At 45.0% G+C, this 24,727-nt stretch overlaps 12 protein-coding genes across 12 annotated transcripts; 7 read left to right on the top strand and 5 right to left on the bottom strand.

Moving 5' to 3' along the window:
* Nucleotides 1-7: 7 nt before the first annotated feature.
* erg12 (mevalonate kinase) lies at nt 8-1,502 on the top strand (the record flags this gene model as incomplete). Its single annotated transcript, XM_056647816.1, has 2 exons — nt 8-622; nt 696-1,502. The coding sequence occupies 2 exons, from the start codon at nt 8-10 to the stop codon at nt 1,500-1,502; spliced, it is 1,422 nt and encodes a 473-aa protein (XP_056497581.1).
* Nucleotides 1,503-2,346: 844 nt separating this feature from the next.
* N7469_008899 (Zn(II)2Cys6 transcription factor) lies at nt 2,347-4,640 on the bottom strand (the record flags this gene model as incomplete). Its single annotated transcript, XM_056647817.1, has 2 exons — nt 2,347-4,494; nt 4,587-4,640. The coding sequence occupies 2 exons, from the start codon at nt 4,638-4,640 to the stop codon at nt 2,347-2,349; spliced, it is 2,202 nt and encodes a 733-aa protein (XP_056497582.1).
* A 505-nt stretch (nt 4,641-5,145) lies between these two features.
* N7469_008900 (alpha/beta-hydrolase) lies at nt 5,146-6,522 on the bottom strand (the record flags this gene model as incomplete). The annotated part of the gene is made up of 6 exons (XM_056647818.1): nt 5,146-5,667; nt 5,724-5,818; nt 5,876-5,986; nt 6,043-6,188; nt 6,260-6,389; nt 6,459-6,522. 6 exons carry the CDS (start codon nt 6,520-6,522, stop codon nt 5,146-5,148), a joined length of 1,068 nt encoding a protein of 355 aa, XP_056497583.1.
* A 1,464-nt stretch (nt 6,523-7,986) lies between these two features.
* Nucleotides 7,987-9,146, top strand: N7469_008901 (RNA polymerase II mediator complex subunit MED27 domain-containing protein; the record flags this gene model as incomplete). The annotated part of the gene is made up of 3 exons (XM_056647819.1): nt 7,987-8,187; nt 8,290-8,922; nt 8,979-9,146. 3 exons carry the CDS (start codon nt 7,987-7,989, stop codon nt 9,144-9,146), a joined length of 1,002 nt encoding a protein of 333 aa, XP_056497584.1.
* Nucleotides 9,147-9,222: 76 nt separating this feature from the next.
* N7469_008902 (uncharacterized protein) lies at nt 9,223-9,726 on the bottom strand (the record flags this gene model as incomplete). Its single annotated transcript, XM_056647820.1, has 1 exon — nt 9,223-9,726. One exon carries the CDS (start codon nt 9,724-9,726, stop codon nt 9,223-9,225), a length of 504 nt encoding a protein of 167 aa, XP_056497585.1.
* An 886-nt stretch (nt 9,727-10,612) lies between these two features.
* N7469_008903 (uncharacterized protein) lies at nt 10,613-11,588 on the bottom strand (the record flags this gene model as incomplete). Its single annotated transcript, XM_056647821.1, has 3 exons — nt 10,613-10,749; nt 10,810-11,412; nt 11,471-11,588. 3 exons carry the CDS (start codon nt 11,586-11,588, stop codon nt 10,613-10,615), a joined length of 858 nt encoding a protein of 285 aa, XP_056497586.1.
* Nucleotides 11,589-14,184: 2,596 nt separating this feature from the next.
* Nucleotides 14,185-14,512, top strand: N7469_008904 (uncharacterized protein; the record flags this gene model as incomplete). The annotated part of the gene is made up of 2 exons (XM_056647822.1): nt 14,185-14,283; nt 14,342-14,512. 2 exons carry the CDS (start codon nt 14,185-14,187, stop codon nt 14,510-14,512), a joined length of 270 nt encoding a protein of 89 aa, XP_056497587.1.
* Nucleotides 14,513-15,544: 1,032 nt separating this feature from the next.
* On the top strand, nt 15,545-17,271 carry N7469_008905 (putative MFS sugar transporter; the record flags this gene model as incomplete). The annotated part of the gene is made up of 4 exons (XM_056647823.1): nt 15,545-15,773; nt 15,827-15,998; nt 16,062-16,540; nt 16,613-17,271. 4 exons carry the CDS (start codon nt 15,545-15,547, stop codon nt 17,269-17,271), a joined length of 1,539 nt encoding a protein of 512 aa, XP_056497588.1.
* Nucleotides 17,272-19,019: 1,748 nt separating this feature from the next.
* Nucleotides 19,020-19,508, top strand: N7469_008906 (uncharacterized protein; the record flags this gene model as incomplete). The annotated part of the gene is made up of 1 exon (XM_056647824.1): nt 19,020-19,508. The coding sequence occupies one exon, from the start codon at nt 19,020-19,022 to the stop codon at nt 19,506-19,508; it is 489 nt and encodes a 162-aa protein (XP_056497589.1).
* Nucleotides 19,509-19,841: 333 nt separating this feature from the next.
* On the top strand, nt 19,842-20,986 carry N7469_008907 (uncharacterized protein; the record flags this gene model as incomplete). Its single annotated transcript, XM_056647825.1, has 4 exons — nt 19,842-19,946; nt 20,004-20,236; nt 20,301-20,647; nt 20,724-20,986. The coding sequence occupies 4 exons, from the start codon at nt 19,842-19,844 to the stop codon at nt 20,984-20,986; spliced, it is 948 nt and encodes a 315-aa protein (XP_056497590.1).
* A 176-nt stretch (nt 20,987-21,162) lies between these two features.
* N7469_008908 (LysM peptidoglycan-binding domain-containing protein) lies at nt 21,163-21,534 on the bottom strand (the record flags this gene model as incomplete). The annotated part of the gene is made up of 2 exons (XM_056647826.1): nt 21,163-21,344; nt 21,402-21,534. 2 exons carry the CDS (start codon nt 21,532-21,534, stop codon nt 21,163-21,165), a joined length of 315 nt encoding a protein of 104 aa, XP_056497591.1.
* A 1,601-nt stretch (nt 21,535-23,135) lies between these two features.
* On the top strand, nt 23,136-23,918 carry N7469_008909 (alpha/beta hydrolase; the record flags this gene model as incomplete). The annotated part of the gene is made up of 1 exon (XM_056647827.1): nt 23,136-23,918. One exon carries the CDS (start codon nt 23,136-23,138, stop codon nt 23,916-23,918), a length of 783 nt encoding a protein of 260 aa, XP_056497592.1.
* Between the last annotated feature and the right edge of the window lie 809 nt (nt 23,919-24,727).

Here is a 24,727-nt window from a genome sequence, read left to right on the forward strand (position 1 = left end):
TCCAACCATGTCCGTCTTGAATGGTGCCAGTGCCAGCAATGGGGTCGATCATCCCGACTCCGACAGCGCCTCGTCTTCTAGTTCAACTACCGCCAATGGGACTCAACCACGCCGACCAGGCATGTCTCGTAAAGCTTCCTCTCCCATGGCTCCAGCCTTTATGGTTTCAGCTCCTGGGAAAGTCATTGTCTTTGGCGAACACGCCGTGGTACACGGTAAGGCTGCCCTGGCCGCCGCAATTTCCCTCCGCTCCTATCTCCTCGTCACGACCCTCTCGAAATCCCAGCGGACAATCACTTTGAACTTCCGAGACCTGGGCCTCGCGCATACCTGGGATATTGACTCCCTCCCCTGGGATGTCTTTCAACAACCCTCCAAGAAGAAGTTCTACTACGATCTCGTGACAAGCCTGGACCCCGAACTCGTCGCCGCAATTGAACCCCACCTCGAAGGCGTCTCCAAGGGCGTCCCCGACGAACAGCGCAAGAATCACGTCCGTTCCGCTTCTGCTTTCCTTTACCTCTTCCTCTCCCTCGGCTCCAAGCAAAGTCCCGGCGCAATTTATACACTCCGCTCCAACATCCCCACCGGCGCAGGTCTAGGCAGTTCTGCCAGTGTCTGCGTCTGTCTGAGTTCTGCACTCCTCTTACAAATTCGTACACTCGCTGGTCCTCACCCTGATCAACCCCCCCGAGGAAGCAGAGACTCAAATTGAACGCATCAACCGCTGGGCTTTTGTCGGTGAGCTTTGTATTCACGGCAACCCTAGCGGTGTCGATAACACGGTTGCCGCGGGCGGCAAGGCCGTGATTTTTAAACGAGCTGATTACTCTCAACCTCCCGAGGTGATCTCCTTGCCTGATTTCCCCGAATTACCCCTCCTCCTCGTCGATACGCGCCAATCACGCTCTACTTCAACGGAAGTTGCCAAGGTCGGCGAATTAAAGAAACGTCATCCCTTAGTCACGGAGTCTATTCTCGACGCAATTGACCAAGTCACCACCTCCGCTCAATCCCTCATCAATTCTCCCGATTTCGACGGCGCCTCAGATCATACCCTCGAACACTTTGGTACATTGATCCGCATTAATCATGGATTTCTCGTTTCGCTAGGCGTATCGCATCCACGGTTGGAGAGGATCCGTGAATTGGTCGATTATGCTGATATTGGCTGGACTAAGTTGACGGGTGCCGGTGGTGGTGGGTGTGCGATTACTCTACTTCGTCCTGACGCGAAGCCTGAAGTCGTGCGTGATTTGGAGGCCAAATTAGCGGAAGAAGGATTTGCCAAATACGAATCTACACTTGGTGGAGATGGTGTTGGAGTTCTTTATCCGGCTGTGTTACGAAATGGATCTGATGAGGAGGGCGGCGAGGAGATTGATCAGCAGAAATTTGAGAATGCTGAGGGACCGGAGGGTATTGAGAGACTTGTTGGCGTTGGAACTGGGACCTCGGAGAAGAGGGAGGGTTGGAAGTTTTGGAAACGCGCTACACAATGATTCTTGATATCCTGGTTCAATTCAAGCTGCAGACTCGGCTTCAGCCATTCCTTCAATTGGAATGTATGAATGGCATGGTTTGACGACCTTGGACTGGACTGGACTGGACTGCACTGCAATGAACTGAACTGGAAAAAGCCAATTGCGGCTATCTGACCCTACAGCATCAAAATCATTCTTGATATGTTGGAGGCTAACTTTCATTCTGTCTCTTTCTTTGTATACATCCCCCTCTTGCATTATACACCTTTTATTGAGTCGGACTAGGGTGTTACTTTTACACCTTTACTTTAGCCGTGGCCCGGCATTTTTACCACTTATGCCTTTATTATCTTGTTTTGTTTCTCGCTTTTTTTTTGGTTTAAAATTATTGGCTTTTCTTTTCATGATTGATTGGTGTCATTCTTTGGAATGATGGAAAGAATATCTTTTGGGTTGGCATGTGCATGACTGGCGCTGGTCCGGGTTGGGCTATTATATTAATATTTCTTAGTATGAGATTATTATATCCCATCTGATTCTTATTGCAAGTCTATGAGTATTAGTAGTATCTACCTCCGTTGAGGCTGTGCTACAATGTATTGCATACTGGAAGTACCATAAGACAGTTTACCCTTATCCCATCGCTAAGTAGCGATAGGACACAAGAATCTTCAACGTGAACCTGAAGGGCTCTATTGAAACAACCGCGTGCCTTTTTCAAAGCACTGAATTTCCATTAAATAAAATCAATTCGCTAACTTTACAAGTAACAGACTAGCACTCATACAAGTATCCCATAACTGTAGGATATCCCCGAGAACAAGAACCACCACTATTCGAGGTCCATAAGAACAACCATCAATCACCCCATGGTAGTCTCCCACCCTTTTTCAATCATAACATCAATCCAATAAGTATCTAAATCTCCCGCATCCATCCTCTTCCAAACCTCCCGAACCAACCTCAAACAAACATTAATCGGTTTCGGAGGAAGAACATGTAAGAAAGACGTTAAACGACCGAGAATAAATCTCCTTGTACGGGAAACTTCAATCGCCTCCATTGATATTGGGGGCGGTTCATCTCCCTCTCCATCTTCGGGGTCGTGATCCTGAAAATTTCCATTCTCACGATGTGAACGATGTGAGTTTGACGATTGGGGCGTTGGAAGACGGAGTTCACTACTTGATGCGACGAGGAGGAATGGTTGTAGACATCTTGTTCGGGATTCGAGAGGGATTGTTTTTAATCGTGATAATGTCGTTATGGCGAATTCGGTTAACCAGTTATTATATAATGAGTCTGATTCGTCTTCGATGAATGTATTCGTTGTTGAAGGGGATGGATTTTGCGTCTGTCCATGTCCATGTCCATGTCCATGTATTCCTGTCTCTGTCCCTGTTGACGTATGTGTATCGCAGAATCCACCCCCAGCACCCATATTCATACTATCAAGATCAATCGGGAAGAAAGGATCTCCAGAAGAAGAATTAGGATTCGGTAACCGACTTCGAAGAAGATCCGGAAAAACTCGATATAACTGCATTAACCCCGTACAACGATAAACCTCCGCCATAGTAAGTAAATGCCAAACGGGAGTCTCGTCATCACCAGGAGAAACGATTTCGGCTTCAGAGGGATGAGCAAGGGCAAGTAAGCGTTCTTCTAATTGTCTAGCTTTTTCGATAGCGATTTGAGCGCGATGAATTTCGTCTTGAGAGGTGAATTTTCGTGCTCGGATTCGTTTACGTTCTCGTCGGACTAACCGTCCTACTTCGTGAACGGTAAATTGTGTATCTCGAGCTATACCGGTCCAAGGGTGTGGAACTCGTTGTAAGAGGAGGGATTCGGTGGTTGATGTGGTTTGTGTTTGGGAGGGGAGTATTTCATTGTCTGCGACGAATGATAGGAGCATTTCCCAGTATATGAGAGCTTCTTCGAAGAATCGATAGTTATTGCTCGGACTGGTTTGAGGAGTGGTATTTGTGTTTGTGCTGGTTTTTGTAAAACCAAAGTCTGGACTTGTAGTTGTCGTACTCGATGATCCGATTGTCGTGATTTGTTTCCGAAGTAAATTGAAAAACGAAATTCCCAAATCCTTCGGATCATGCCAACTTGCAGTTTGACCTAGCATAAGCAAAGCCAATAAAGCCTTATCATCCATGACAGCTTCACGGGTAATGATTTCAACGGCCTCATCTCGCATTTTCCGACCCATGGGTCCGTATTGAGGGAAATCATTTACGAGTGTTGCTGCGGCCATACTTTGCATTGTTCGACACATTGCTAGAGATGATCCCCAGAGTCGAGAAACGGTTGTTCGGAATGGATTCATTTGACTGTCGTAACTTGAGAATAGGGCGGCGACCTCTTTGAAATAGTATTCGATGAGAGTCCATGATGGATTATTTAGAGGTCGAGATATGGACATAAAGTCGCGAGAGGGTGGTTGTTGAGAGATGGGTGGGTAGCTTCGTACGATGGTTGATGGGGAGAAACCGCGGTATATACTGCCTCCTCCCCCTTCTTCTTCGGTGTGACTTTGCCCAATCAAAGAGAGAAAATGCGATAGGTCTACCGTGGTGTCATTCGAAGTGTGAAAGTCTGGGATTGCCTCTTGGGACTGCGAAAATGTCGATGAAGATGGGATTGCCCTGGGCGATGGGCATAGATCGGTAAGTTCAGGCAACGATCCACTACCGGGTAGATCCCAGAGATTGTCGCAAAGTTCAGGATGATTGTCGAGAGGAAATTCTGAAGAATCAAGATCATGCTGTGGGTTCCCGGAATTTGTGTCGTCAACGGAGAATACATGTTCTGTCGCGTGCGAGGGTTGTTTCGGCGAGCTTTGAGGTGCTGGACTTGCGCTTGCGCCTTTACCATCTGATGTTGCACCGGGACTTGATTCTTCATATTTTGTTACCCATCGTAGAGACTGGATGTAACCGGGACATCGGACTCCTATACGAGTGCATCGATTGCAGTGAGGTTTTTCTTCTCCGCATTTGACCTGGGTTTTGTGTTAGCTTTCGGTTTTCCAGAGAAAAAAAAAGAAAGGAAAGAAATAGACTAGAGGTTTCTGCGAATATTGAAGATACACACCCGCTTACTCTTGCAACGGGCACATCCGTTACGGGATTTCTTGACTCGACGCATGGTTGTGAAAGGTGAATAGTTATTGAAGATTTGACATTGCGGAGGCGTTCAAGGTGAGTTGCGGGGAGACTCCGATTCTCGGGATTGTTTTGCCTTTTTGGGAAGTTCAACTGATAACAGAAATGCATAATACACAACGTACATAGTAATGCAAAGTGAATTGATGTCCCGCTGGTGATAATTGGTAGTTTACTACTTGTGGAACTTAATCTTCTAAGGAGGTGCCGCTGTTTTTTGGTTGCTCTTCATAGAAAGGATTCTAGCTATATTCCAATATAGCTAGAATTTTTGACACCTTGTAACCTTCCTCGTGAATGGAGTATATTCTGACAACTTTGCAGTTTGAGAGATAGTACTACTATAAGCCAGCCCTAGATAAGGACAAACAGATAATGCACTACAAGTTATACTGACAGTTATCTCGAAATGCCAGCTGTAGCTTTGCTATTTCGCGTCTAGTCCCGCTGCCACGATTCAAGTTATCATTCCCATCACAAACCAAGGCCTATTGATCCACTGATTGGAGGATCCAATCCTGAAAAATTGTCTGCTGTTTAGAGGACTGCTCCCCCATCAAAAAGGCCAAGATTAAATGATCATGGGCTTCATCTTTGACGATCTCAACGATTGTCGGAGGGAATGTATGCCGTAAACTTTCACCAAATTCTCGAATATCATCCACAAAAATTTCGTCGCCGCCTGCCAATACTAGCACTCTCTGAACGGGTAGTCCTTGGAACCAATTTTCTGGAGCCTTAAGTGGCTGTAGATAGGGATCAAAGGGTGCGTTTCCGATAAAAGTGGAAGACCATGCATTAAGCGTCGGAATCGCGAGTGCATCCTTATAACGATTCAGCCTCATAGACCTTGTCTTTCCAGTGTCAAAAGTGACCCATGGTGAGAGAAGGGCAACAGAAGAGAATCGACCATCAAGTTTGATCGGGTGCACTGTTGGATGGGGATGTAGAATGTGGGATAGTAGAGCTAGTGCTAAGTGGCCACCGGCTGAGTCGCCGGCTAAGAGAATCTAGAGGTTGTCAGTAGGGTATACCGAGAAATATTGCTGGCTTTCTGCATCCTGACCTGTTCTGGCTGCTTCCCCAGTGTGGTGAGTGTGTATTTGAGTAGAGCGCTAGCCTGCTGGAGTTGTCGTGGGTAGGGGGAGACTACTGCAAGGTCTGTAGGCTGATTAGTAGACGTAGAAGTTTGTAAAGCTAGTATAAGCTGGTACTTACCATACTGTAAAAAGAAAATCTTGAGTCTACCACCATGTTCTTCTACCTGATGGATAGTTTCCACAAGCAGCTTGAAATGGGCGTCAACTGCTGGCGTTACATAACCACCTCCTATCAAAAGGTCAGAGATAGTTGATGGGAGCACGATGAAGGGATGTATAATTTACCATGGAAGAACAATAGCACCTTTTCTGCACTGTCATCACCAAGCAAATGAACGTGTGTACCGTCGTCGAGGGTGATAGACTCCGGCTCCAAGCATTCTTCTTTGAGGACTTTTCGATAACTTTCATCTGTACTCGGAGAAAGTGTACTAAAGTCCACCAGTCAGATGGTAACTCCTCAATCGCGGCATTTAGCCCGTTTTGAGGATGATAGACTTACACCAAAGCCTGAGGGGAAAAGTAGCAGGGAAAGACGCGAAAGAATATCAGCTTTAGATGGCGCTTTAGAGAGACCGGGCCCTTTGAACGCTGAAAAGGTACAGCTAATACGGAGATAGCAACCCAAGTAACTAACCAAAGTCAGTGGAACTCAACTTTTATACTTGTGGGCAAATTGAATCGGAGTTGGTAATACTGACAACCTAGTATGAACCCGATGCCCATTCCGATGCGTTCCGAGAATGACAGGTTCAATTTTGACATGATGAACTTGTAGTAGTCAGTTGTTTATGGCCTTCATGAAAGATGAGTGTTAATTTACACCCCGCACTCTAGCCCCCACGTTGAAGATTATCGATCCTGTTTAATGCTCGTCGGAAGCAGTGCATATATCGAAGAGTACTACGTAGTTATAGATTCAGGACGTCAGAGCAGTGAGTACTCCTGTGCGGAAAGAAAAAAAAAAAGAGAAAAAAAAGTACCCAAGTGGTTGAATTTGAATAAAGCGAATCAATCCACAAGTGAAGCTAACAAGAGATGGTGATTCACAACATCAGCACTGACTCGTGCATCCCCACTCTTAGCGCCAATCGAATGCGCAGATCAGACCTCTGCCAGTCTTCCTTTACAGTAGATGAATATTACAGGATTGCGCCAAGCCATCCATAGTGCAGCTCTACCGCCTACTTCCGTTATTATCATTCTTAGACTTGCGGTAATCGGTGCTCTTCTGCTTGTAGATTGAATGGTCGGTGGTGTAACAATCCAATTAGTATGTCAGTCTCAATTCGCATGCTTATTTCTTTCTTTAACCAGATTTGTGGGTTGCGAAAACAGCATACGTCTAGTTAGACTATACGCCAATTCGAATTACATTTTCTGAATGAATTCTATGCTAGAAAAGACCAAATACTTGACAAATTCTAGAGGGTATTCTGCTTTTGGTAAAGACCACCTGATTCCCAACAGGACTCTGTTGATTCGACATACTAGTAAAATATGACAACCTGAGAACTTATGAATAGTATTTTCTCATATCATCTTCATCTTGATCTCTCTTCTAAAGCTTAGACACTTTGTTAACGGCGGGCTCTATAGATGACATGCTCTTATTCAATATTGTTTGCCTCCTGCTACCCTCTTTGCACAATGAATTTACTGCGTCGCCTTTTAAATAGCACAGTTAGTATCTAGAATTCCGCTGGTCTTACGTCTTATGTATTCTATCAGAGCGTTTGGTGACATCTTATTGAATGGCATTCAAAAGAAGTACATACGTGCTGATGACATTATCTGATGTGTGCTTAACAATACCAGCCACATCAGCGCCACAGTGGCTGGTTTTATCTCCCGTTCTTCGGTCCACCGTGATTCTTCAACCATCACCCGCCCATTGAATACAGAGAGCTGGCCTCATTTATCCTCATTTATCCTTTTTTGATATTTGAGGTTACTACCACGATATAAAGAAAACATAAACTCCTTTCAAACCGGTGAGAATCACCACCGGCAGAGAACACCGTGCCAGACCGTAAATTGGTACACCCGAGATTCGCCCTTTGTTCACTTTGACCCTACTGACAGTCTATCAGGCCTCCATTTCTAGCCGGCTTGATAGCTATCAAGCTGGAATATAGATACAGATATATACGGGAAGCATTGAGTCTGTTACCCAGGTTTGCTTCCTAGCAGCTTCCATTTAAGATCCTCGCATTTTAGCGATATAGCATGTCCTCTCTTCCACCTGCCTCGGTTTCTACGCCAGTAAATCCTGGTACCGCAGCCAGTGGGGATGTGAAGCAGGTAGAGGAATCGAATAAAGACGTTCAAATGCTCAACTCTGGAAATGGCGAGGTACAGAATATCAACTGGGAGTCTGAGCTTCAACTTGTATCATCCCTAGCAAAACTTCAAGGATTAGAGCGAAAAGTGAGTGTCAAATTCAATTTGCAGCCTTTCGTCTGAGATTTTTCCACGTCTCATTTTATCTCTTTTGAAAACGAGTTAGTAACAAGGACTAACAAATTTTAGGTCCATGAGCTGCGCCAATTCTTACCTGCAGGACTTCTGGAACCCCTGGTTCCAGAAAAACCTGCTGCAGAATCACCCTCGCAGTTGCGCCATGATTTGGAACAGGCAGCACGCGCTCGATTATCTGGAATCAAAGACTTCCAGACTCTCTGGCAAGGCACGGAAATGAAACCCGTATGGGACCACGTAGAATCCCGGATCAGGGAGTCCAATGGCGACCTTATCCAGCCAACGGGGATTTGGGAGAAGGACTACGATGTGCTTCTCAAGGAGCTTCTCAAGGCTGATAAGACAAAAGAAGAAGAGACAGAGCAAGAGCAAGAAAAGATCGAGCGTTCCAAGGCGGAGTCTTCGGTTGGAGAATGGCAAGCTGTCCTTGAGAAGTTCACTCAGCAGAATATACCCGGAATACGCGCTGTGCAGGGTCAGGAGCCATTTTCTCTATCGGTGGTACTTGCAAAGGCAGGGTTGATTTTCTCCGTTAAAGGGGTTCAAGAGCCAGACGTATCGGGTGTCTCTGAATGGCAAGTCGTTAGTCAAACACCCGCGTCCCGATCTCCTTCGAAACTTGAGCAAGCTATTCAAGATTGTTTGAATTCGAGGACAAGAAAATGGGATCTTTCGTTTGTATTGGTATGTGTCTTACGCTCGCTTGGAATGTTATTATCAACATACTAACACTATTCTAGGATATGATATCTTCTTACGCAGACATCAAGCAAACACCATGTATAAAGTGCAACAAGCTCACCGACAACGCCGCTCAACTCCCCACAATTCGCCGATCCAAATCAATTCCATCCGTAAATGAGACTCGAACATTTGAATTCGACGCCCTCCACCAATCTTGCGCTTGAACCTGACAGAAATGACACACTCTTCCAGAAACTACAAGGCTTCTGCATAGCATCATAGCCAAAATCAAACCTAATTTTACTTCCCACAATCTCCTCCACACCTCCAAGACTTCTTATAATCATCATGCTCGCCATAAAAAGCATCATGCCAGTCACCGGCAGGATACAACTCCCCATTCTTATCCCAAAATCGTCGCGGTATAACATGTTTCTCCTCCCCTTTGGAAATCCACCTCCCCCTCTCAATCTTCCTCCCATCACAATACTCCACCCGACTCCAAGTCCCATAGTCCGGAACAGAGTACTTTCGTCTTCGAAAATCATACCTCTCAGCTCCACGTCGGGCCCAGGGAAACGGCGTATCATATTTATCCAATTCTTCCTCTTCCCATCGAGCCCAGTTCGTTTTCAACGACACTTTGCCGGCTGTGTTCTTTGCGGGTCGTACTATTCCAACGTATATATCAGGTCCTTTGTTTCGGAGGACGTCGAAAAATCGCCAGCGTTTCGGCCAGCGTGATGGGTTCCCCGGTTTAGGATCTTTGGGCCATATCCAGCCTAATACTGGCTCTGATGGCATTTTGAGAAAGTGAATAGTTTGTTGGGGATGGTTGGTGTTTTGTTTAGGTGGGATTTTTTTTTTTGGCGAATTCTCGCGTTGAGTTGCATACTACGCAAAAGTGCTGGAGATGAGATGCTAGCTTTGTCAATGATCTTTGGAATTTATACTGGTTGATTTTAATCTCGTCTTGTTTTTCTGCTTGATTGCTTTGCTTATTTGCGAATTTTACATTTGATTGCATATTTGCTGCATTGCTTTATTTGTTTCCCTTGGGATGATGCCTTCTAAGTTTGCTTTGGACATCTTGTTGTGATAGGGCTTGTCAAGTACAAGAAGCCGTTTGCATGTCAAACTTGGAGCGCAGAGCAATCCGCAACTTGAAGGTCATTTTGAAGCAATTCGAAAAAATTACGCTTTGGACTCCTCATGTAGAATTGGACGTTCCTAATAGTAGACATCTTAATCTTGGGGGGTTCTGTCTTCCAGATATTCCAGGGCTGCATATTGCCTTTAGACATGAGCCTCAAAGAGATCAGGTCAGTTTCCGAGACAAGACGGACGACCAAAGAAGAAGTTTGTCTGTGAAATCGCAATGAATTAAAGCACGCATGAAAGCCGCCCGAAAGTACAAGATCTCAAAGAATATTTTTTTAAGTCGGCTAGAGACAGGAAGTATAGAAACAATGCTTGAAATCAAGATGGATTAAAAGAATAATGCGCGAAAGAAGAATTGAATGATGAAACCCTATGTCCGAAATGCCAAAAGAAAAAAAAATAACGCCGTTTTCTTGCTATTATCGTAATCCTATTCGCTTCCAAACAAATCAAGAACTCCGTTTGTGTCAAATATATCCATGAGAATATCAATTCGTTTCACTCCTTAGTGAAGGGAATGAAAAGCTCGTTAAGTAGCGAATATGCCTAAGCCGCCGACGAACCAGGTGAAGGAGAGGACTGTGATGGCAGCCATACCGATGGCAAATTTAAGTCCCTGGCGTTGAACATCGGATAAAGCTCCACTGCAGGTAGCACATTTGAATTCTGTTATGAATTAGCAAAAGCGATCATGAAGTATGGGAAATTTGGGTATGCAAGACTCACCACCTAAAGAAGTGTAAGGCTGAGGTGTGTACATTCCAAAGTTGTATCCGATGTTTGAGCCGAGATGACCAGCCTCAGCCGTGTCGCCAAGCTCCTTCTCTGAATCATAGACAAAAAGCGTGTAGGTAGCAGAGAGAAGCGGGACGGTTTGTGAAGCGTTGGTGTCCCAAACGACCTTCCCGGTTTCCTTTACAGTCATGTTGTGGGTGAGGGTATAGGTCGCACTGTTCAAACTGCATGAAGCGACCACATTGACATGCGAGGGAGTCACCGAAAGCGAGGTGTAATTCCAGACGAAAGTTGCATTCTGGCCAATTCTGAAGTAGGTTGTGGTTGTTACAGCTGGGGTGACCATTGAAATGCCACCGGCACCGGCGGCAGGGTCAATCGAGATGGAGGTCGAAGTAGTCTTGTGGTCCTTTGACTTGTCGGATTTGCTATCAGTCTTGCTGTCACTTTTAGTGTCGGTCTTATCGGCGGTCTTGCTGTCCGTGTCGGTTGTTTTCTCATCCTTCGACGTCTTTGTATTGGAGGCAGTCTCAGTGGCAGTGGTGGAGGGAGCGGTCTCGGTGGCAGTGGATTCAGCGGATTCAGTAGTCTTATCTACGATATGAATGTCAGCGGTGTAACCAAAAACGAAATAAGACAACAGACACCATACCTGCGCGCTTTTCGAGAGCATCTCTAGCGATCGCCTCGGTATTTTCCCACGACCATGCCGAGGATAGAGTGCCCAGCAACAGGAAGGTACACAAAAGGGTGAACACAAAGAATCGCATGGCGAGGGCTGCCGGAGTTGTTGTCGATGTCGATTTCGATGTCGATCGTTGTCGCTGTCGTGGGTGTTGACGGGATCAAAGATGAGGAGAATTCAGATCCCCTAGTCGAAAGATAGGCGTATTAAAACAAATGCCCCCTTGCACGAACAGATCGAGTGGAGCCGCCGATAAAGTTGACAGAGCACTTTAGAGACTGCTCAAGGTATTCAGGGGCGTATATTTCCTCACACGGGCGAACCGAAAACTTCGTGAGGGGAAAGGAAGTAGAATTCGGTGGAATGTAGGAAAAATGACACCCGGTTTGTTGACCAGTCTGGACTCTTAGGTCTGCAGATCACAGGAATGTGGGTTCGTCCGAACTGGGGGGGGTTCAAGCTGGGGGAGGTGGCGAGATTCTGAGAATAGCACGCAGTAAATACAATCACGACAGTGCAGAAATCAGTCAAACGAGCGACTTGGATTGTAAAAGCAAAAGTAACGAGGGCCAGAAGAACGAGAAGGACGAGAGGAGAAGAGGAAAAGGCGAAGTGTTGAAGTCGTTTGAGATGTATTGCCGAGCTAAACCCTTTTGGGTCGGTCACCAGTGAGACATTCCTATTTTTAGGGTGTGCCACCAGCAGATCATGTCAGATATTTACATTTACATGTAGAATGGTAGAACAATATGATTAGGAACAAGAGAAAGAAAATTAATGTTCGATTGTATTTGTCAGTTCCGACCTAGTAGTGACCGATTGATTTTTTTTTCCTTAATCTTGTTATTGTGTAATAGTACATATTGCTCGTACGTATGGATACTCCAGGGAAGTATAGAGCCAAAATTGTTTTATATAGATGCTCAATGGTGAGCAAATAATTATTTGAATTCTATCACTACTGATCCTCTAACGGGGAGTGTCTTAGGATTGAGTAGCTGTCACACTTAGATAACCATTACTTATCAAGATCAATCCTGATGCATGTGAAAAATTCGACTTGCTAAAGGGCACTTGGAAACAATACCTAGGTGCTCGATTCTAGTAATATGGTTGGCACTTCGAAATCAGCTCATACCGATCTAGATCCAGACCTTTCCATGTCCATCCGGCTTTGTTGGAACCAATGGTGATAGAATCTTGGAATGTTCGAATAGAATTTTAACGAAATTTCCCATGCAGTTTACCTTGTGTAGTATTGGATAGACGAGCAAAAAATCAGCTCGTCTGTATGCTCTTCACTTATCTCAACCACCCTTTCTTTGCCTTGACAGTTTGCTACTGGACGTGAGGCTCAGGATCATGCAACGGGTTCTCCTTGATTTCATGGTGAAGATGTCAAATAATTGAGAAGATATTGTCATAGACCGAAGAACCATCACTAAGGTAGTGTCTCTTTATTAATGCTTACGCTATGGATGACTTCTGATAAGTAATCTGTCTCAGCCACAGCAAGTTGCCCTTGATCCAACTTCACTGCGGCTTGCATTGTACTTACCAAAATCTATTGAATAGGCTCAGCCTATGGAAATGTTTGTATATTCCACTTTTGATGATTTATACTAGTAGTGAGTAGTAGTGTCTCTATCTTCCAAGATGTCCTAGCCGTGCCATACCTCGCTTCATATTAGCGCCTTGGCGGACTCAAAGTAGAATAAAGCACGAACTTTGACCCTTTACTATTGATTCTTTGGAAAATCATCTATACAGAGACATGTCTCTTTCAAGTACGGGTTAGAATGGCCCTTCTTCCATTGCTTTTGAAAATAGTCTGGATTAAATCAATCTGAAGATACTCTATATGGAATCCCTCTCGAGGCCGGAAACTTAAGGGGGATCAGATTGTCTCACCCTTTAAAGAGTCTACTTGAAGGGAAGATAATTCAAGAGAGTTCATGCAGTTTTTGTATGCTTTATGTTATTCAATATCTTTGCGCTTGTCAACGAGACTTATGCAGACATATGAATGTACATCACTCATAAGTTGTAGATCGAGGTACACTGCCTTTAATTTGATTAAAAAACGATACCAAATCGAAAGAGTGTAAGCACGCACAATTTCAGTACATTCATCGGCACCAGGATCCTCCCAGAGGGCTCAAGGCTGGGGCTGTTTGCTTTGACAGCATCAAACAATTTAGCCTTTGCATTGATCTCTTCACTAGAACTTCTCTCTACCGACAAGTCATTATGATCCAAACTGAGAATAGATGGGCGAGAGTAAAGGTCTACTGGGACAATGTTCTTGATCATTAGCACCTCTTTGTGGTCAAGTCTCACCCATCAGATCGAGCCCTAAAATTTACAACCTGCGCTGGACTATCTCGAACTATAAAATGGACGTTAGTATCATCATATTTGAATTCTACTACATAGCATCATCTTCTCTCAACAGTGACCCAGTGATTCTTCTAATTCAAAAATGGCACAGACCAACAGTGATAGAACTCCTCGCAAGACCCAGAAGTGCTCCTACGCGGATTTCACACGCTTCGGATGCCCAGAGAAGTCGAGGTGCCAAGATAACTGCAACAGCCGATAAGAACTCAATACCTGCAATTAAGAACGAGTTTGAAGTTGCTGGGAATCCTCGAACCCCATGCAAAAAATGCCTTGACAGAATGGGAAGAATTGATGGAGACGACTGCATACCCCAGCTCCCAGGCCCTCGTCGTACAGCTTGCCAGTTCTGCCACAAGCAAAAAAAGAAGTGTAATCAGGTAAGTCTTAGTGATGCGAACTAAATTTTTCATCGTGGTAGTTAACTTTTTCCTATAGATCCACCCCATGTTCCATGATGCAATTTCTAAGGCTCTTCAACTCGGCCCCGAACAGCGAAAACTCAAACTGCGTGAAATTAGAAAGCAGATTGAAAGACGAGATGACATGGATGAAGAGGCTTCTCGCCAGGCTGAGCTACAGCTTCAAAGAGAGGTCAAAGGAATCTGACCCCTTTCTTTCATCAAAGCTAGATGTATCTGATGGTTTTTCTCTTATTAGTTGGCAAATGCGGTAATACTGAGCGACTCCAGTCCAGCCCCAGACATCTCTGCTCCACGAAGAACCAGTAATTGAAGCTGAGAACTCGCGGATAACTGAAATCATCGAGCCGAATCACCAAATTAACACCCAGCCTATGCGGAGCCGCGTGATGGATATCTGACATTTTACAATTATCTTCCAAGCTTTGATGGCTGCAGGATTCGCAATATTCTCGACAAATTGACCAAGGAGGTGTGGAGTTAGATTTCTCTGCGACAAAGAAACAAAGGTTAGAGAAGGAAGCATATAGACAAGAAATTACTTAGCTCATTTTCAGCATTTCAATTCCAAGTACACCCATATATAGTAAACTATTGATCCATGTTTACGAGGATGATTCCGTGAACAATGAGAAGTGGTTCCAACTTCCTAATCCGTCGTGACTTCCATAGTTTCAGCAAGTTAGCCGCTCGGAAAAGGTTTGACCCTAATCTCTCACTCCAATAAGGAAGTTGTAACCCTCTCGTCGGGAGGAGCCGAGCTCGGCAACGGCGCGTAGAATACCCGATTAAGCAAGACCGTCCCATGGGGTGACCCACCTGTCGCCTCCTCCACGCCCATCCCTCAGTCAAACTACGCGTACAGTACTCCGTACCCCAGATTCCAGATTGTGCATGGCAGGGTCCACCGTGGATCTTATGTCGATGGCATTTATTGGTCTACGCCACTTCCTCACCGTCGGATATGATGCATGATGGCTCAGGACACTCGGGTCAAGATCATTCTATCTCCTCCCCGGCGCGATCGCTTATAAGCGAGCGGATCCCGCTTAAGCAGTCTAGTTGGATTTTCGCAAAGGATACATTCAATTCTTGAAGGCATTTTTGCATTATGCGTTCTTGGTATGGAAGGGGTCGTTCCCTTCAGGCGGCTGTGACGGCTTGCTGTTTGGTGGCCTTCATTCTGTATGTATGATCATGAACTCTGGCGTGGGATATCATGCTGACTTTCCTCCACTCCTTTTACTGCTCTCTGTCCCTTCCAGAGTTGGGAAGAACTGAGCGTGGTATATTGAGTGGTTACTTAAATAGATTCGGCTATGATCAAGGGGTCTTCAGTGGTATTGTTGGAAATGAAGATTGGAGGAAGCAGTTTGGTTACCCCAATGACTCTGAGGAGGGAATCATTGTCAGCTGCTATAACCTGGGTTGTTTACTTGGATGTTTGAGTATGCTGACATGGTATACAAGGCTTTGAATTTTGGCTAACTTCACTGTGTAGTCAACTTCTTCATTGGCGAGTTCCTCGGCCGCCGGAAAACGATCTGGTTGGCGATGGGTGTTGTTATTGTTGGTGCCATTTTGCAAACCACTGCGTTTACAGTTCCTCACCTCATCATTGGCCGATTGGTCACGGGAGCTGGTACTGGCCTGAAAACCTCGACCGTACCCATGTAAGTTGATTCCTAGCCTACTTTGACCTTTGTAATAATGGCTATGCTGATTCTTGGTTTTAGGTATCAAGCAGAGATGTGTGAAGGGAAGACACGCGGTCGCCTTATATCTTCCGAAGTACTTTTCACTGCCGTCGGAATCGTCGTGGCATACTGGTTCGACTTCGGCATGTCCTTTGTCGGTGGCCCTATAGCCTGGCGGCTTCCCATTGCCATGCAGATTGTCTTTGCAATTTTCGTCATCGTGCTTGTCTTTGGCCTGCCTGAGTCCCCTCGTTGGCTCATGAATCACTGCCAAGAGAAGGAAGCTATAGAAGTCCTTTGTGCTGTCTACGATAAGCAAGAGCATGAGGAGTACATTGTGAAAGAACGTCAAGCTATCGTTTCTGCTATTGAGCTCGAGACAAATGCCAGCAAAAAGTCTTTCTGGTCGATTTTCCGCAACGATGAAGTTAAGACTGGTCAGCGTGTTCTACTTGCCTGGGGTATGCAGCTCATGAACCAAGTTGGTGGAATTAACCTGGTGGTATATTACGTACCAAGTAAGTTCTGCGGTGACCTTTCTCACCTATTCCTCGGCTTCTGAATGAATGATTATTGACCATTTATAACAGCTGTTCTCAAACAGAATGTTGGACTTGATAGTCAACTGTCTCAGATTCTTGGTGGATGCATTCAAATAATGTTCATGCTTGGCTCCCTTCTTCCAGCATTTATGCTCGATCGTATGGGTCGTCGCCGAACAATGATGATCGGCTCTTTTGGGCTGGGAGTCTGCATGATGATGGTTGCCGCCTTACTTTCACAGGTTGACAAACCAAATGGCACCTCATACGCCTCTGCCTCTGTCTCCTTTTTCTTCCTCTTTATGCTCATCCACGGCATGTCAATCAACTCAGTTCCATGGGTTTATGTTCCAGAAATTCTACCCCTCGAAGCTCGAACCAAGGGAACTGCTATTGGTGTCAGCTCGAATTGGTTGTGGAATTTCACTGTCGTGATGATCACACCGGTCATCATTAATCGCATCCAGTGGAGGGCCTATCTGATCTTCATGATCACTAATTTCGTCTTCATTCCTGTGGTTTACTTTTTCTATCCCGAAACTGGGAACCTTCGTCTTGAGGATGTGGACTTGATCTTTTCTCGGGGCGGTGATCCAGTTAAGCAGGCTCGTATTATGGCAGCCGAGATCAAAGCTCACGGGTACCTCGTCTCAGACCAGCCAGGTGATGAGAAAGAAATCGATAGTGTTGGAGTGGAGCATGTCTGATGTTGACATAGTGGGATTTTGATCCTGCCAATACCCAATGTGGCACCGCATAGTGACTACCCGATTAGATAGAGTGTAAATGATAGAAGACAGATGAAGCTATACAGAAAATATCTCTCATTTGATTATACATCTTCATACTTTATTCATGCCCAATAACCAATCGTATAAACTTCTCATCCCCACAACGCCGAATCCACACGCCATTTCAACAATGAACCACATCACCCCGACCCCATGGAGAACTTCAACATATCACACAACCTTGCAGTCACGCAGCCTTCGCAGCCTTGGGTGGGTATTTCTTTCCCTCGCGCTCAACCTGAGGTTCACAAGAGCACCGCTCAGCTTCAGGAACCGAGTCCATTACCGAGGGAATGTGGCTTCCACAGCCCCACCAGGTGGTTTTGCCTAAGCTGGTCAACGGATAAATTCTCCAAGTGTGGAGGTTCAAGGCACTACTTACTGCAGGTGGAACACTGCGCTTTCATACACATGGTGAGGATTAAAGGTTTTGTGAGTCTTGTAGATGAGATTGGTTATTGTGGATGTCTGGTTGGATGTTGGACGGGAGTGGTTTTATATACCCTTTTTCGGTCCGGAGCCTTAGTCATACGATAAGCCCGGGTCGGCGACCATCAATATCTTGCATTCTAGATTTGTAAAGATTAGGAATGAATGAGGCAATTCTTAATAGATTTAGGATAGTAATAGCGTGGCTAAGAATCCATATCAGAACGACCAGAATTCTCATGTTCAAAATTCATGCTTCTCCCACAAAAAAATGTAATAAAGAACAACACTGGTTTTGATTTTAACTCTGCCGGTGTTGTCGGCTGTCAGTGGAGAGGTCGATTTCCACTGAAGCCCGAAAGCCCGAGGGACCACTTAATAAATCTAGTATAAAAAGGAGCGTATAGTATCAGAATCAAGATTCAATTATGTGATCTTCGCATAATAAAATATTAGGAAGATGGATCAGAGATAGAATATAGTCAAAAGGATATTGGCGCACGATCATCATAATGACAGTCCATCGCCATTTATTGAAGACATAATCGAGACAGGGTCTACCCTCGCCCGAAGGCGAAGTTCGCCTTTCTGATTATTAAATACAGAAAGGACCTGCCCTTGCACTATGATATCAAGGAGTATATAGCGATCGTATCTGTCTTTGTTGTACTCACTCTCAACTGATGGGTTGTCCAATTTGAGGGCATTTTGCTTCCAACATATCGCACCTGATCATTTCTCAAGGCGTAAACAAATAGAATAATAGAGCAAGTAAGGGTTTGCTTGCTCTATTATACTATTCTACTCTTCATCGACCAATGGTTCGTCCACAGAAAGGGGTCTTGCTTAGGGAGTCTGTTGGGTAATTTCCCCCTTTATGTGTATTCCGAGAGGATCCTGTTCACTAAACATAAATTATAGGCAGGTAGCGGAGTCACAGGCATCATTTTCCCATTGAGTATGAGGGTCAGTCTATCGAACTTCTCTTTTCCAACTGTTATGCGAGCCTGGGCGATCATTACCGTGATATTAGTTGCCCCCGTTCTCCGATTTGTGAAACCCCGTACTCAACGAAACAGCCACTACGAAGATGTACAGAGCCCTATGAACTTTCGATTCCTCTTTTCCGTCTTTTCATTATATTCCAACTAGGTAATATCCTCCAGGGTCTTGGATACTCAATTCCATCGCTTTACTTGTCGACATATGCTCGTGTTGTCACAGGTGCATCAAACATGGAGACGACGGCACCAACAGTATGCCTCAACATCGGGATGATGCTAGGGTTCCTCATGATGGGATACTTTGTTGATCTTTGGCATGTTGCCAATATCCTCGGTGCCGTCGCACTTGTTACTCTCCTGTCCGTTTTTCTTCTTGTCTGGGGACTCTCTATGTCCTTGGCCCCTTTGAGCATATTTGCATTTATTTATGGCATATCTACCGGAGGCTCGAGTGTCACTTGGACGGGGATTGGCCAGGAAATGAGAAAGACAGATAGAACAATTACTATGGGTTTAATGATTGGTCTTATGGCGGCAGGACGGGGTATCGGGGCCGTAACTTGCGGTCCTATCAGCGAGAGCCTTCTCACAAATTGGGCGGAAACAAAATCTCCAGCCTTTGGTTATGGAACCGAGTTTGGTGTGCTAATTATATTTACTGGAGTAACATCTATGCTCTCTGCTCTTGGTTTCAATGCCCGTCAGTTGGGAGTTATTTGAGATATATAGAGGCCTAGACTTGAGTATAATAGAGGTCTGTCACTTTTGACCCGCGGGAATATTGCATTATGATACCTGTAGGTACAGATTTCTGGATGTAATACAATCCTCACCAGTTAGTTGTTGGTAGGGGTCCCAATTTTACCTTGTATCCGGTCTGATAAATAGATATCATGATTAATTTTTGCTCCTCCGTCCCGCCTCTTAATAGTGGGGTATCAGCCGTTGGGAAGTAAGGGAGGCGAGAAACCCGATTGACCCGGGCCATCCTTCACCGATCAACCGAGCACCTTACAACCAAATCACCACCATACATCGAGGACATTATCGATCATGACAACCATTGCGGTAGCAGGTGGCACTGGGGGAGTGGGGAAGACCTTTGTTGAGATGCTGGAGAAGCAAAACAAATTCCGTGTTGTTGTGCTGTCACGTGGAGTAAGGGCTTCTTCGATTATCCCAACACTGATATCAAGTATACTGAGGATTTGCTAGGCCCCGAAACAGAATGATGCATCTAGTACATTGTATCTGCAGGTTGATTACGACGATGTATCTGCAATGACAAAGCAACTTGAGCAGCACAATGTCCATACCGTCATCTCTGCAATTGGCCTTATCTCCGAAGAGACGAGCAGATCACAACTGAATCTGATAGAAGCTGCAGACAAGTCAAAAAGTACGGCGAGATTCATTCCAAGTGAATTCTCATTTATCCAAACAGAAGAGTAGGTGTATTTCACTATATGACATGAGTAAACTGAGCAGTTACTAACTACCCTTGTCCTACAGCTTACTTGCAGTTGATCCCAGCATCAAATTCTGGCTCAACGCAGTAGAACTTCTGAAAGCTAGCTCGCTCATTTATACCCGTGTGATCCCGGGATTCTTTATGGATTACTGGGGGATGCCGCATGTGAAAACCAATCTTCAACCATACAGCTTCGGGGTTGATATTTCTAGCCGCAAAGCAGCCATCCCTGGGGACGGAAATGATGTGATATGTATGACGTACACATACGATATGGCTCAATATATCATCAAGGCATTAGATCTTGATGAGTGGCCTGAGTTCAGCATCGTTGTGGGTGATCAAGTCACCTATAACCAGATTCTAGGAATGGCTGAGGAGATTCTTGGTGAGCGCCCCTTAGACTGATGACTACTCAGAATTCTCGGACTGTACTGATCCATGTCCCTATTGACTATCTTAAGGTGAAAAATTCGACGTCACCTATGATAGCATTGAACAGATTGAAAAGGGCAATGTTACCAACCCGCCGATGCCGAGTGACCTAGGATATTCAGAGGAGGAATTGACTGAACTCACTTCCCTAGTGAGCCGTCTCGTTGTGAACGGTGTCTTTGAATTACCCGAGGAAAATCGACTGAATGAGTTATTCCCTGAAGTGAAGCCTATTACGATGAAGGATTTCTTGGAAAAGTCTTGGAGAGGGACTGAGACCCATCTCGAATAGATTAGTTAGAAAATATTTTGGAATCACTGCAATGAACGGATTGGCTTCGTCAGGCCGAGAAAACATCCGACATCAAACATTAATAGTATCACAACCGAAATTTCAAGCGATCTGCCGACGCGTTTGCTCCCGTTTGCTTTTGATATCGTTCACCCGGTGGTCCTTGCTTGTGAGGCTTAGCAGGAGGGGCCTGGAAAAGTGACTCCCACACAGATGTTCCGGCCGGGGATCAGGTTCGTGCAGATGGGGTTGATATCGGGGTTCCAGCACAGTAGCTGTCTCATGGTGAAAGTATTCTCACTCCGAGCAATGATGTCCCAGCAGGTGTCACCAGATTGGACCTCGTAATAGAGGTCGCCTTTGTAGTTCAAATTAGTATTACACACTTCTTAGTGTATGAATTACTTTGACTTACAAAGGGGAGTCATTTGAAGCTTGTCGTGCCCCGAGACCTTGTCCGAAGGGACATGCTCCAAAGGGGCAGCCATACCCAGGGACGCGAGTCCCAGGAGGGTGTAAATAAAAAAGCGAGAGTGTAGAGCAGGCATTTTGTTAATTTACAAGTGCTGAAGGTATCTGGCAAAGGAACTAGCGATTACCTGGGTCTTTTGAACGTTGACTTCGAACGACGTATCCTGTCAGGCACTCGAGAAGGGTATTTATATCCAAGCACTTGGGATGTCATGAGATTATTGGCTCATATTTGGGCCGGTGGCTTGAAACAAACCCAGATAACTTGAGGTCTGTATAACCATTGCAAGAAGGTATTGCCTCTCCAGCCAAAGTATCTCTGATTTAAATGAGTCTCTATGTAACTATCGTGGCGTCGAGGACGTCAATTGCATCCACGTGTTTTTTCCATTGTAACCCTACTGCACTGCAATAACGAAATAAAATTAATGAAATCGGTCAAAATATTTCGTTTTTTTGCCCTCTCATTAAAAAGATGGCCAGTCAACGCACCGAAACAATGAAGCTTCGTCCACCATTTGGGTGAGACACCTGGACAGTTATCATTCCAGGTGTCTTAGCTACACTCAGCGGGCTACCGTTTGTTCTACAGTTACATTGCGCGTGACAACAGATCATGGCTACGTGTAGATGATTATGTTACTATCTGCAGGGGAACCCGGTCTTTGATGCATGGTATCAGTATGACGGTCTACCAGTTCGAATTATCATTGTGGGGTAGTTCGAGACATAGCTATTTAGCTGCCCTGAAAGTAGATTTGTGTCACAATTCTATTGCTTATTGATGGAAAGCCAATCTATAATATTGCAATTTATCTTGAAAAACCAAGCGGTGTGTTGTTTCTAGCTATAGCTGTAGCCAAGCCTCCTGTCGGATCACTGCACAAGGTGGCATTGGGAGTTGTTACATCAAATGCCGAATAAATGCAGAGTCCATCAGCTCGGTGGCCTGGACCGGTATTGCGTTATGCTCTAAAAGATACAAATTTATAACCTTATGATTCAAGTTTCGACAAAAAGAAATGAGGTTAAATCTACATTGGATTATATTTGACGTGGAAAATTTAAAGGAAACCTACTGCTCGGCCGGGAGCGCACTGGTTTGTACATCCCAAGACAGGCCATCTTCAAACTTAATGAAATTGTTACCATAATTAATAACCTTTAATGTCTCCTTAGTCTCGCCATATAATTTCGATTACAACACAGGCTCGAAGTCGACGGTTGCTTTCATCACGCAATTTCCTCGTGGAGCAATTGGTGGATTGATTGAAGCTTTCTGGGCATTTCAAGTGTCTTGGCAGATCCAGTTGCATATGGGATCTTCTGTCATCTGATTCTCAGTAATTTACCATATTTTTAATTCAAAAGCCAAGAGATTAAATGGCCAGGCCCGAGTCAATATGGCACCCGAAAGCCGAGTCAACTCGGCCATATTGTGATTTCTGAAATGAAACTGTCATAGAATGACCTCTCACACTTGGGTAGGCTGATACTCATTTTTCTTTCATGCACGATAGTCACCTTTCTTTCATGCATGGTGATATGAGATACAAGGCTGCATCATGGTGGATGTCGGTAAGGGGCAAGGCTGGCGCCAAGTGATGAATATTAAATTGAGCGGACCAGTATCTGATCCCTTCAATTTACCCGACTCTAATTTTTTTTTACTATCAGGATGGCTTCTTTGCCGACTGTCATCTTGGTTCATGGTGCCTGGCACATACCAGCAAACTACCAGGGCTATGCTGATGCCTTACGTGCAAAGGGGTTCAAAGTACATTGTCCCCATCTTCCATCATGTAACGGATCCTCACCCCCAACCGCCTTTCTTTCCGATGACACTTCTTGCATTCGAAAAGTTATTCAGTCTGCCGTGGATGCAGGTGAACGTGTTTTGATGATCATGCACTCTTACGGCGGTGCACCAGGTACTGGGGCCGTCGAAGGCTTATCGTTGGCTGAGAGGAAGACAACTGGACAACATGGAGGCGTCATACATCTACTCTATATGTGCGCTTATATTTTGAGACCGGGAACGACAATCTGGGAAATAGTTCAAGAAACGGGATATGATAATCTGTGGGACCAGTATGTCGATATAGCTGCCGATGGAACAATGGCTATGAAGGATGAAGCTCTTGCGTTCTTCAGTGGTAACGCGGAGCAGGCTGCTGTTGATAGAGCAATTAAAACCTTAGTCCGATTTCCATTCGCCATACTGCATGAAAAAACTACAGGCAGTGCTTGGAAAACCATCCCTACAACCTATGTCAGCACAACCAAGGACTATGCCCTTCTCAAGCCCCTTCAAGATTTGATGCTTGCAAAGGTATGGGAGGATGGGATCAAGGTTAAAGTTGAGGAATATGATGCAGATCATAGCCTGTTTATAACTAGAGAGGGTGCTATGGTTGAAGCTGCTTTGCGAGCCGCTACTGATGAAAGAAATGTTACTTAGCTGGCTTAATTAGCATTGGACATAACCATGACCTACCCGAAGAACAGTATTCTATGGCTGCATACCCATATATCTCTGAATTGACCCTCAACATATCCATACCAGTAGATGTGGAACCTGGTCGGGATTCTATATCTATCCACATGAAATGTTTGCTAAGCTGATCGTGAATGGACAACTCTGTGCTACATTGCAGGGCCTCCTTTTTTAATTACAGACAGCCTGGGCCAGATATTCCGCCGCAAACTAATTCAGAGAAGAAAATAAAATTAAAAGCAGTCATCTATCTGTTGCACGATTTTCACGGAGTACAGTCCAACCGCACGATCAATCAGAATCTAATATCCTGCCACGAGCAAGCTGAAGGTCATACGAGCCCCCATGTCGTGCGCAATCACAAACAGCCATGATAGTAGCCAATGCGCCGATTATACCCGTCTTTCAATCGGAGATCGGTAGCTGTTGGATTGTGAATGTCCCCCCCATCGTAACAGAGAGACCTGGCTCTCACATAGATACCACGCTCTGGATGTCGCCCCTCCGATTTATTATCAGCCGGATCTTCCTGCTGAAGAGCTATCAAGACTTTTACTTCCCGGTAACTAAGAGGCTGATTTTTGCCTTTGATTTTTCATCAACATCATTATACAAAATATCCAGGTTTCTGAGCGGCACACGCACTTTTGTCATCACCATCTCCTCCTTCAAGGCCATTAAGTTGCTTAAGTTTCTAGCACGAAGTAAGAGTTTCCCCTTCTTTAAAATCTAAACTGAAATATTATCTTGAGATTAATTGCCAAGAGTCCGCA

The sequence above is a fragment of the Penicillium citrinum genome, assembly GCF_028827155.1.
Source record: "Penicillium citrinum strain IBT 23319 chromosome Unknown utg000008l:1.0-2707905.0:1.0-2709502.0, whole genome shotgun sequence".
NCBI classification, from domain to species: Eukaryota; Fungi; Ascomycota; class Eurotiomycetes; order Eurotiales; family Aspergillaceae; genus Penicillium; species Penicillium citrinum.